The sequence below is a fragment of the Phascolarctos cinereus genome, unplaced genomic scaffold (genome assembly GCF_003287225.1).
Source record: "Phascolarctos cinereus isolate Bilbo 61053 unplaced genomic scaffold, phaCin_HiC Scaffold_4;HRSCAF=312, whole genome shotgun sequence".
NCBI classification, from domain to species: Eukaryota; Metazoa; Chordata; class Mammalia; order Diprotodontia; family Phascolarctidae; genus Phascolarctos; species Phascolarctos cinereus.
This window is the reverse complement of record NW_027555847.1, coordinates 132,248,065-132,259,586: the sequence shown is the minus strand read 5'-3', so window position 1 is coordinate 132,259,586 and position 11,522 is coordinate 132,248,065. Positions and strand designations below refer to the sequence as shown.

General features: G+C 44.8%; 1 protein-coding gene across 1 annotated transcript; it reads left to right on the top strand.

The window, feature by feature from the left end:
* Positions 1-1,924: 1,924 nt before the first annotated feature.
* On the top strand, positions 1,925-9,934 carry SOX8 (SRY-box transcription factor 8). Its single transcript, XM_021006895.2, has 3 exons — positions 1,925-2,977; positions 6,245-6,483; positions 7,557-9,934. The coding sequence occupies exons 1-3, from the start codon at positions 2,529-2,531 to the stop codon at positions 8,291-8,293; spliced, it is 1,425 nt and encodes a 474-aa protein (XP_020862554.1). The 5' UTR covers positions 1,925-2,528; the 3' UTR covers positions 8,294-9,934.
* Positions 9,935-11,522: the final 1,588 nt, after the last annotated feature.

Below are 11,522 nucleotides of genomic sequence, written 5' to 3'. Positions count from 1 at the left end.
CACACACTAAACATACATCGCAAATGCAACCCTCACAAATTTCTCTCGAAATGAGTTTCTACGTCTGTGAACAGAAAAGACCCCAGAGGGAGCGAAGGGAGTAACAGGCTCATCCCCTGAAAGCTTAGCTGGGGAGATTTTCCTTGGCCCTCTCTTGCAACCTGCACCAGACCTTCAAGTTCCCTTGTAAATTAGTAAAATAAGGAAGAGTTAGTCTGGCAGGACCTGACACCGCCTGGCCAAATGGGGCTTCAGCAACCCTTCAAGGCCCCCGCCGCCACGAGCAAAAACCAAACCAGCAAGCAAACCAACGACAAAGCTAGTCAGTCCAAGTCTCACGTCTCTTCTGTCCCTCTGTCCTGCACTCTAGAGGCACTCAGTTATTGGGGGGTGAGGACTTATCTAGCCTGATTCAGGGCGCCGGTCTCTGTGAGATTGTAGCAGCCTCCACATCTGCGATTCTAAATTAATTAATTAGCATCTCAGCCCCCATCCTTGTCCTGCATGCACAAGCTCTCTTAAATCGTCTGGGGGCGAGACGAGCTTGGAAGTTGCTTGTTCTCTTCCCCACATCTTCCCACAAGGGGGATTTAAAAGTCAAACCAAACAAATGCGGACCAGCCACCTAGGCTCCGCTCCGCTCTAGCTCCCCAATGAGGTTTTTCACTTCCTCAAAGTTTCCTTTTTGCACCCACCATCCCTTAGACCCCCAGAACGTACACATCTCTCCATCTTCTCTCCTGGCGCCCTCTCTTTTTCCGTTTTAGACGCTTTAGCAGCAGGTAACATTTTCCCTGAAACCTCGCTCTGGAACCCCTGAGCCCTGCAGAAGCTCTGGATGGAATCGCCCAGCCTGGGCCGGTGGGATGAAGGTGGGGAGGCGGTTATTGATTTTATGTTTAGTTCTACTTGGTCTTTTTGCTCTTCTCTCGCGCTTCTGCATATCCTATGTAACTTGACGCAAGCAAAATAGTGCCAGTATCTCCCGCGCGGTCTGCAAGAACTCAGAAACCCCCGAAACCAAACCTTCTCTCCAACCCCTACCCCTGTCTCCCTGTTGGTCCTGGAAATCTGACTTCAAGGACAAGGGTGGGGTGAATTTTAAGAAAACGTTCCAAGTCTTTATCCTGGGACGGATAGCTAACACTCGCGGCTCTTTTCGTGGCTAAAAATTTCCGTGTCAGTCCCGCAAAGGGTCTGAAACTCCAGGTTCACTAGTCTTAACCGCAGCCAGGACCTCTCGGAAGCTCTGTCAGCTTTGGTTTGGCGGCTTCTAACTAAACACAGGAAAATCCGCATCCTAAATAGCTTTTGCCCTCTTTCTGGACCTCAGTTTCTTCACCTGGAAAATAAAGGGTTTGGCTGACCTCTAAAGTCCCTTCCAGCTCTATGTTTACGATCCCGTGGTCTTGGTAAAAGATTGTAAGGGAGATGTACAGGTGATCCTATAAAAACTCTCTTCATTTTGACACCAAAATCTTAACTTCCAAATTTTTCCAAAATTCCATTTTGACTTCCAAATCTTCCCACTGACGTCTTCCTAACTTCCCTCCACCCCACGAAAAAGAATATTTCATCTTGTATGCATTTAGGGAAAAAAAAAGTAAAATCTTGGTACCTTCTTAACTTAAGTAGTTTCTGTTAAAAAGTCGCTTTGGAACTCTCGGGTGAGTACACACATACATACTTACACATCCATACACACTCATCTCACGTGGCTAAAACAAGAAGGCAGGGGCGGGGGTGTCTGCGAGTGAACTGGGAAAGGGACCGCTCTTTCTTTAAGAGTTGGGTAGGTGGGTAAAGCCAGGCTGCTTATGCAAATGATCCCATCGCCCCGAGGGCCAATTGGGAGACGGGGAGGGGGCGTGGTTCCCCGCCCGCTGCTTAAAGAAACTTGTTGCAGGGTGCGCGAAGTGAGGATTTCGCTTTGAAGCAGTATCTGTATCGGTTGTGCTTGCTGCTGGGAAGTTCGGGGGTACTGGTGACCGAGATAGCAGCAGCAGCGGCGTCGGTGGAGGTAGCAGCCTTAGCTCCCTAACCCAGGAGAGTACCAGAGGGAGGGGTGGCGGTGGTCCTCGGCGCAGCCGGTGGAGACAGTCGGGGCCGCCACAGCTGCAGGGCACATCTGCCACCCATCTGGGGGGGCGGACCTGTGGGCTAAGGAACTGCGGGTGGCGCGAGTTTTTCTGGCTCCAGAAGCGCAGGGAGCAGATCGCAGATTCCAGAGCTGGGAAGAGATCTTTGCCCGGCGCGCCCCAGTGGGGTCCGCGGCTTATGCCTCATTGAGCTAGGAGGAGAAAGGAGAACGAGCAGAGACACAGCCCGACCCCTCCTGGACACGGTCTTTGCAGACCCAGACGCTACTCCTGCCTCTCAGAGTCGGCTCAAATGCGCTCGCCGAAGTGATTTTTTAAAATCCCTTTAGTCTTAAAAGTTCTACGCTGAAGTTGCAGGATTTGTTTGTTTTGCTTTGCTTTTTCTTTTCACTCATCTGCCCACGCCGTCCTCTTCTTATCGCATCCCAAATGCTCAACATGACCGAAGAACACGAGAAGACCCTGGAGCCGCCTTGCAGCCCTTCGGGTACTACCAGCTCCATGTCGCACGTGGAGGACTCGGACTCGGACACGCCGCTGTCCCCGGCCGGCTCTGAGGGCCTGGGCTGCTCGTCTGGGACCGGTCCACGGCAGGCGGGCGGGGGCGCGGCGCTGGGCTCCAAGGTGGACCCGGGAGAAGTGGACGATCGTTTCCCCGCGTGCATCCGCGACGCGGTCTCACAGGTGCTGAAGGGATACGACTGGAGTCTGGTGCCCATGCCGGTGCGAGGCAATGGCTCACTCAAGGCTAAGCCTCATGTCAAGCGGCCCATGAACGCCTTCATGGTGTGGGCACAGGCTGCTCGAAGGAAGCTGGCTGACCAGTACCCGCATCTGCACAACGCCGAACTCAGCAAGACCCTGGGAAAACTGTGGCGGTGAGTGACCTCGGGGAAACTGGGGAGGAAATCGGTAGGCCACGGACTCGAACCCTTGTTGACCCAGAGAAGGGAGGAGAGGTGGGCATTCGGAGACAGAGGGACACTCCTGACAAAACAGTCCGTCCAGAGCAGAAGCGTAATTAGAAATTCCATTTAACAAATACTTGATGGAGTTATGCTGTGCAAGGTCCTCTGTGCTGTCCTGAGCGAGGTGCAAAGATAAATAGTAACTGGTTCTTACCCATCCAGAGATTTGGATCACCGAGTACCCTCTATAATCAACTTTAGAGCTAGAAGGGCTCTTAGAGATCATCTCTAGACCGACTCCTTCGTTTTACAAATGGGGAGAATGAGGCCCAAGGCCCAAAGAAGTGACCTGCCCAAGGTCACACATCTAGTAAAACCGCCTTGGGGAAATCCTGATGGTAGAATTCCCTAAACCCTTCCTCCCTGCCAGTTTTATAGTTACTGACAAGGATTAAAAAGGGGCATGTGGATTTCCCTCTCTCTGGGTGATCTGAAAAGTTTGACCTTTTTCTGATCCAGCTTACCCAAAATGTTGCTAGAACCCAAGAAAGATAAGTAGGTGATAGATCTGGGAGCCCGAAGTCGAATCAACTTGATTCCTTGGCCCCTCGAGGGCCGGCTTTGTGGCACTCTTGTCCACAAAGCTCTTAGGGTGCCCCAACGCTAAGAGAGGCTGAGAGGACGGCAACCTTTCCACATACACACATTGGCCCCCTCCCCCCCCAACCAGTGCTAGAGTACGTAGTTGTTAGGCTTGCATAATTAGGGGGGCTTAGGGGAGGGGATATTAGGGTGTGTGCTTTCTGTGGGTGAGTGAAAGCATCTTTCTTTTAAGTGGTCCAGAGGAGACAAACGAAAAAAAAAAACAAGTCAACAACCAAAAAACCCCTTTATGTCTATCCACTGGTTCTGAGGAGCTGAGTCTTCATAACTAAAACTTCATGAGGAAAGAGGGGCAGTGAGAAGAGTGAATTTAAAGGGCCATCCTTGAGCCTGAGTTAAGCAAGTACAATTCAAACGATCCAGAAGAGCAAAGGGACAAAGACAGTGCCATAGAGTCACCCCTTGATATGTATGGGCTGTTTTGGATTAGGACCACCCCACAGAGTGAACTCTGCCTGGGTGAGGATTTGGCTCCAACGGTTCTATTAACCCAGAGTTTGGACCCTTATTTTGAACAGAAGGGATACTGTGGTTGAAATCCAAAGAGGAGGAGGAGGGTGGGGGTGTGGGGGTGAGGGAACCATTCCAAGAACCAGAGTTCCCTGCTCCCCTGGACAATTTATAGGGTTGGTCTGAGTGGAAAAATACCCTCTGGCAAGACCTGAAGCAGTTCTGTGTTCTTTGGGGGTCTGAGTATATTTTGACAACATCTCCAGGTATCCAAACACCCTGCTCCCTAGAGAAGCCTTGAGGGCTAAATCTGGTAACTCTCTGAATACGTATTCAGGGCTTGATACAGCACAAAAACCTCTTCAGTGAATTCGAAGCTAAATTTGGGGGATTGATTTATTACATTTCCCACCAAGTCACCAAACAGACTGGCTTTGTTTCATCTGATCTCCAGGGTACCCAGCACAGTACCAATTAAATTACATTAAACTCAACATTTATTAAGCATCTACTTATGTACAAATCGCTAGGCTAGATGCTAGAGAAACAAAGACAAGAGAGGTACTGGAGATATACTCAGACACCCCAAGTAAATATGGCTTCTTGACTATCCCACAAGCTGATTGAGTTGTGTCCATCTCCAGTTCCCCAAGACAGATCTGGAACTGCTGGAGCTGTTTGCTCTTAAAGAGAAAGTTTTTGTTCTCCTTTGGGAAGTTTTCCAGAGTTCCTGTGTGACCTACCTAAATCTGTCTTTTAGCAGCACAGTCCAGATTGTGGACCTAGTCTTTCTAGCTTGATTTGTATTTTACAAATTAGTTCTCACCAATATTTTGAGGTTTTTCCCCCCATCTCTCACAACATTTCCCCACACCAGTAGAATGAATGAACCAAGTTGGAAGAGCAATGGATATTTTGGGAAGAAGGCCTTGCTATAGAATTACTGGCCTTTCCTTTAACTCGTAAGAATGAGGCTGAATTGCTTGTCTTTCTATTCTCTGAATTTGAGCTTTAAGATCATTGTCATTTCTGAATGTTCTTTCTGATTGTCTTCAAGCCTTTATACTTGGTGTATATATTTAGATTTTAAAAATAATTGTCAGGAGTTTGGATTTGCAAAAATATTCTGACTTCCAATTCCACATCGAAGGAGAAGCGTTTTTTAAAAACAGAGCAATTGTAATAGGCATCAGACAGTGCGTTTGGGGAAAGTTCATCTTCTGTAGGGTCTGGACAGCTTTGAATGTGTTGTATGCAAAATGTATGTGGGTATTCAGGGTATCACCCATTTTACTCCTTTGACAGCCACCCTTTGGGCCCCAGCATCCCTAGCCTTAAAAAGAGGTGGTTGGTCTATGATTCTTGATATTCTTTCCTAAATCCAAAGTTTCTATACATTTCAACAGGCTTCACATTTGTAAGTTGAGAATAAGTTTCTGGAAAGTATTGTTACCTGGTATACTCTTGTGATGTTTATAACTGATGCCTGATCACGTTCACCTTCATATTTTTGCCCAAATTTATAATCAAAGAACAGCCAGTCCCATCAGTTCTATTAGTTGTAGTGCATCAGTTCCCAGAAAGCAATACTTTTATCTCACGGTATAAGGCCTTGACCCCAGTTGCCCGAAGTAAAAACATTCTCCTCGGATCACCGTTGGTTTTAGTGGGGCTGTTTATAAAACACATAAGCAGGAAAAGTAAGATGAAACATTTGGGTGATTATTTCACTGCTTATTTCTTTGAAAGCAAATCAACAAAAATACAAATCAGGCTGAAATGTGAAACTTCCATAGACTCTCCCATTTCCCATTTTTATCATGCAGTAAATGTCTGAACTTACAGCCAGTGGAGAAGAGTGTTGTATAAAAATATCGATACTTGGAAATCCCAAGATTTAGAGGACCTTTGTAAGACAGTATCACACAGGGAAGACATTTATTTAGATCTTACAGTAGACCCATGCTGACGCTGACTCCTAATAAAAGAAGTTATCATAAAGTTAAAAGGAAAAGTATGCAAATACCATTATTTGGGAAACATATGCATATACTTATCTGTCTGTATTGCCAAACCTTTATTATCTTTCCCATTTAACTCAAATTTTTGTTCTTATTCTTACAGCTTATTGAGTGAAAATGAGAAACGCCCTTTTGTAGAAGAAGCTGAGAGGCTAAGGGTCCAGCATAAGAAGGATCACCCGGATTATAAGTACCAACCTCGGAGAAGGAAAAGCGTAAAAACTGGCCAGAGTGACTCAGATTCAGGAGCTGAGCTCGGTCACCATCCAGGGAATCCCATGTATAAGGCTGATTCTGGCCTGGGAGGCCTGGGAGATTCCCATCATCATAATGATCATACAGGTAGGAGACCAGGAAACTCACCCAGAGCAGCTGGGCCCTGAAGAAATCTGAGCCAGGATGTATATCCTTCGGCAGAGGCCCTTTGTAAACTGGAAAGGGAGGGAAGGGAAATTCCAATACAATCTAATATAATAAATAGCAATGCTGAGCCTCAGTAATTTACTACCAGCATAAAGAATCTAGGATGGGAAACAGAATAGGACTAATCAAGGCTCCTGATTGAGGTTAATTCTTAAATTGTGCCTTTTAAGATGGACTGAAAGTTAGTCCGAAAGGCCTTCATAATGGGTCCAATCACAACCATTCCTGATGCTAAAGTAGAGCTCAGAATTGGCAACCTTTAAGTGTTGACAGATTCCAATAGAATTGCTAACATCCTGTAATTTCAGACGTGTTTGTTCTTTCTAGTTTAAATCCTGTCTGAAGGATTTTATTCTTCTCTTTGTATTTGTATTGTTGGGATATAGCGAGAAAACACACACACACACACACACACACACACACACACACACACACACGCTCGCTCATACTCCACAGAAATGTCCAATTGAACACAGGCAGCAAATATTTACTGAGTCCCTACTATGTGCAAAAAGCACATGAGAAAAGATGTCATTGTTTTTGTTTAAATAAAAAAATCTAGACCATTTCTGTTGATTAATAAAGAATGGAATTTATCCCAATTAGGATTTAAGTTTATGGTTTATCCCTAGAATTTCTGTGAACTTTGAAGAAAAGAATTTCAAAGGCATTAAGTTGCTAATGTGAATTTTATAAGAATCAATTATAAATTTAGAACCAGAAGAGACCTGAGGGACCATGTAAGTCCTTATTTTACATATAAGTAGAATGAGACCCAGATAAGTTAAGAGATTTATAAGCAAACAGCATAATGTAGTTAATAAATTGCAGGTTTAAACCTCTTTCCTCTCACTCCATATGCAGCATTCTTTCCACTGCATTTTTTTTACATATTTGTTAAAAATTTTTTTAATAGGAAAACTAATGATCCACCTCCCCCCCCATCTTACCCTAAAACAAGACTTTGATTTCTGAAATTTATTCTTTTTTAGGGCAGACACATGGACCGCCTACTCCACCTACCACACCTAAAACTGACCTACATCACGGTAACAAGCAAGAGCTGAAACATGAAGGGCGCCGCCTAGTGGACAGTGGCCGCCAGAACATTGACTTCAGCAACGTGGACATCTCAGAGCTGAGCAGCGAGGTTATCAATAACATGGAAACCTTCGATGTCCATGAGTTTGACCAGTACCTGCCCCTCAATGGCCACTCTGCCATCCCTGCTGACCCTGGGCAGAACTCTACAGCAGGCTCATACGGTGCTTCATATTCCCATTCAGCACCTGGGAGTGGTGGACCCCAAGTATGGACTCATAAGAGCCCTTCCTCAGCTTCCTCCTCATCCCCCAATGAGCCGGGCCAGCAGAGGCCACACATTAAAACCGAGCAGCTGAGCCCCAGTCACTACAGCGACCAGTCCCACGGCTCCCCAACCCACTCTGACTACGGGTCTTACAGTGCCCAGGCCTGTGTGACCACAGCCTCTACAGCCGCTGCCGCCAGCTCCTTCTCAAGCTCCCAGTGCGATTACACTGATCTTCAGAGCTCCAACTACTACAATCCTTACTCTGGCTACCCCTCTAGCATTTACCAGTATCCGTACTTCCATTCCTCCCGCCGGCCGTATGCCACCCCCATCCTCAATGGCTTATCCATTCCCCCGGCCCACAGCCCCACCAGTAACTGGGACCAGCCTGTCTATACAACCCTGACAAGGCCTTAGAGGAAATGCCATCAGGATGAAAAGAGGGAACTTTACAGAGGAAAAGTTAAAAACAAAAACAAAAACAAAGAAATCCCAAACAAAAAAAGAAAAAGAAATCTTTGAGGTCTTCTAAACTATATGCACTATTGAAGGAAAGAGGTAGAGGAATTCCATGCCAGTTTTTGAAGTGCCTGCTGAGGTCTGCAGGGAACACTAACTCTTTTTTTGTTTTTTGACTGCATGTCCCTTTGCTTCTAAATCTCCAAGCATCTTTAAATGGACAGAGTTCTATTTTCTTGCTGTTTTTTTTTTAGATGACTGATAATTCCTTTTAAATAAATGAAGGCCAACCAACCTCTGTGAGGACTGACAGGAACATGTTAATTTTGCGTTGCATTGAGTGCAAAATACAAACAAATCAGAAGGAAGTGGTACAAGACTTTAAGGGTCTACTGCAATCAGAGGTACGGACCAACCTTGAGGACAAGAACTTACTGGGACCAATGAATAAATTTCCAACGATTCCATTTTTTTTAAACAGTCTTGTGGAAATCCCTAGGAATGGCTCTGGGGATCAACCATCTCAGTGTCGGGGGTGTTTTGCTTTAGTCAGGGTTCTTCTAAACAAGGTTTGGCTGTAATTAACATTTTTTGGGGGGAGCTTAAAAGTGTTTGATTTTTTGAAATCTGTTAAATATGTATTTATGTTCTGTATTATTTTGTCTTTAATTAATGAAGTAATTTGTGCAAAAAAAAAGTAGAATTAAAAAAAATTAAAGACTGGAGACTTAAATAGTGACGATGGGACAATAAAAAAAAACTGGTGTTATGAGTCTGTTTTAACCACTGCAGCAGGAGTGTCAAAAGAAGTAGAGTGAAGCTTAGGTTGTGTAGACATCACAGAAGTAAAATTGACATCTGGATGGGAGTCAGCAAGGGGATGGGAGCGGTGTGGGAAGGAAGTTCACTCAGACAGCTGCAAAAATGACTAATTCAATTCAGTAGGACAGTGAGGGGACAGGTCAAGAAAAGGGTGTTGCTTTTGGGGATGGCCCTTTGTTTTAATTTGGTCACGATGCCACTTGCTTTTCAAAGTGTTTAATGAGATTGGAAGGCAGAGGCATCTCTGGATTTGGTAGATGTAAGTCCTGCAGCATGTGGCTAGAAATGAGGAATATAATGAGCAGTTCTCTCCTGGGAGGGCTGGAGTTAACACTTTAATTTGGGCTTTTAGGGACCAGATGTCACCTGTCGAACTGTGAAACTAAAACCTTCTCCACTAAATTTTCATAGGTACTTAGTTTTAGACTAATATTTCATTGATATGCTTCTGTTTCTTCCATTGTATGCTGAGCATATAATAACCACCTACTTTATGGTAATGTGTGCCTTTAAAACTTTGTAAATCTAAATACATTTGAGAGGTTATCTTCTTTTTACTTTTTCTACTTTTCCTACCTTTTTCTAAGATTATTTTTTTGCCTATTTCCTTCTGGGGGGAAAATGATCGCAAATTCATTTTTATGCAATCTATTTTTCTGTGTAAAGTTTGGAAAGACATTAGCTGTTACTTACCTGCTCTGTTTCACTAGTTTCTGACCAAGCAATGCTAACTTTTGTACAGATCAATTTGATAAAATTAAAAAAAAATGCTTTTTATCTATCATGTCCTGTCTTTTTGTTGGTGGTAGTTTTTAAAGTCCTGTGTACTGGAAACGAGGATTGGGACTTAGGATAAGAAATCCTGTTTTTAAAGGAACTTTTGCCCTCATAAATGCCCTTAGAAAAGAATTATTCAGCGTTTGCTCTTTGCCAAAGGGCTTTACAAGCTTGCATTCTTTAACCCTTACAGTACCACATAGAAGCAGGTGGGAGACAGATTGACAGGCCTTGTCTTCATCTTTCCAAAGAGGAAGTTGAACATTAGAGAGACTAAGGGACTTGCCCAAACTCCTAACAGCAAGCCAGGGGCCCAGCCAAGGCTAGAAATCATGAGATGTAATTTTTTTTCCTGGTTCCAGCAACCGTCTTGCCAAATCACATTCCCTCCAAATTGGGACCTTTTCTGGAATTAGGCATGAATTTATCCTAAGGCAGTTCTGTTTTCTGGAGCTAATGAGGAATTCTGGAGGCCTCTTCCAGAGATCTTTCCTTTGGGAACTTTTGGGTAAATGGGACTGTCCAGACTCAAAAGGTGAATGACACTCAGAAGCCACATTGTTTTTCTCTCTAAATGCCAAATGCAACCTTTGCATAGTGTGAAAAAATCTCTACTAGGCTCCAGGCAGCTGTGCCATTTCTTAGGCTGAGGCATAGATGGAAAGACTCCTAAGTCCTTTTGGAGGAGTCTTTGTGAGTGTGTGGCTGCCATTGTTGTTTTAAATAAAGTTTGCTCTGGCTGAATTATGGGAGCTTATATGTAGGATTGTCATGCAGCTTGGTGGAGAATATGTTCATTATAACAATAAAAGCAAAGAAGTTGGATATGGCTAATCAACCAGACTGTAGATGACCCTCATCCCAAATGAAATTTGCTGTTTGGCGAACTGGCTTGTTGCCTGGGCCTCATGGAAAGTGGCTGCCCCCAGGCCTCCTCCTCCTCCTCCAGTTCACATTTACAAAAAGTTCTGGCAATATGACATTATTATGTTCTAAGCCAAAGTTCCTCTCTTTGGGAGGAGACTTGGTCTTTCACCCTGTTAAGCCTACATGTCTCATGTTACATCCAGGAAGTGTATGGAGTTGGCCTTTAAAAGCATCTTCCTTTTGGGCGATACAACCTGAATTTCGCTCACCCACCAAGGAAGCAGGGCATGGAATTGGCTGTGTATGGTTAAAAAACAAAAACATGCCCCCCCCCCAGCAGAACAAAAGTGAGGGACAATATCAAATCTGCAAGTATAATCAGGTACCTTTGTGTTATTGGCATTGAGTTCTCTGGCCCTCCCTGTAAAGATCTCCTGGAATAGTACATGCAGTGTCCGGCATTTCTGCTATTCAGGATGAATCCTTCTCTCCTTCACTTTGTATAACAAGCACATTACGATGGCCCAGGAGTCCTATTCCTGCCAAGAACAGTGTTTGGGAAGAGCTATGCCTGATTTAAGATGGTCCGTGAGGTTTGGGGTATGCCAAATCTCCCAAGTGGGTTTGTATGAGTGTCTTGGGATTGGGTTGGTGAAAGCTAGACACAACGTCCATTGCAAACCCCTTCCCTTTTCCTTTCCCCCACCACATGGAATCCGGA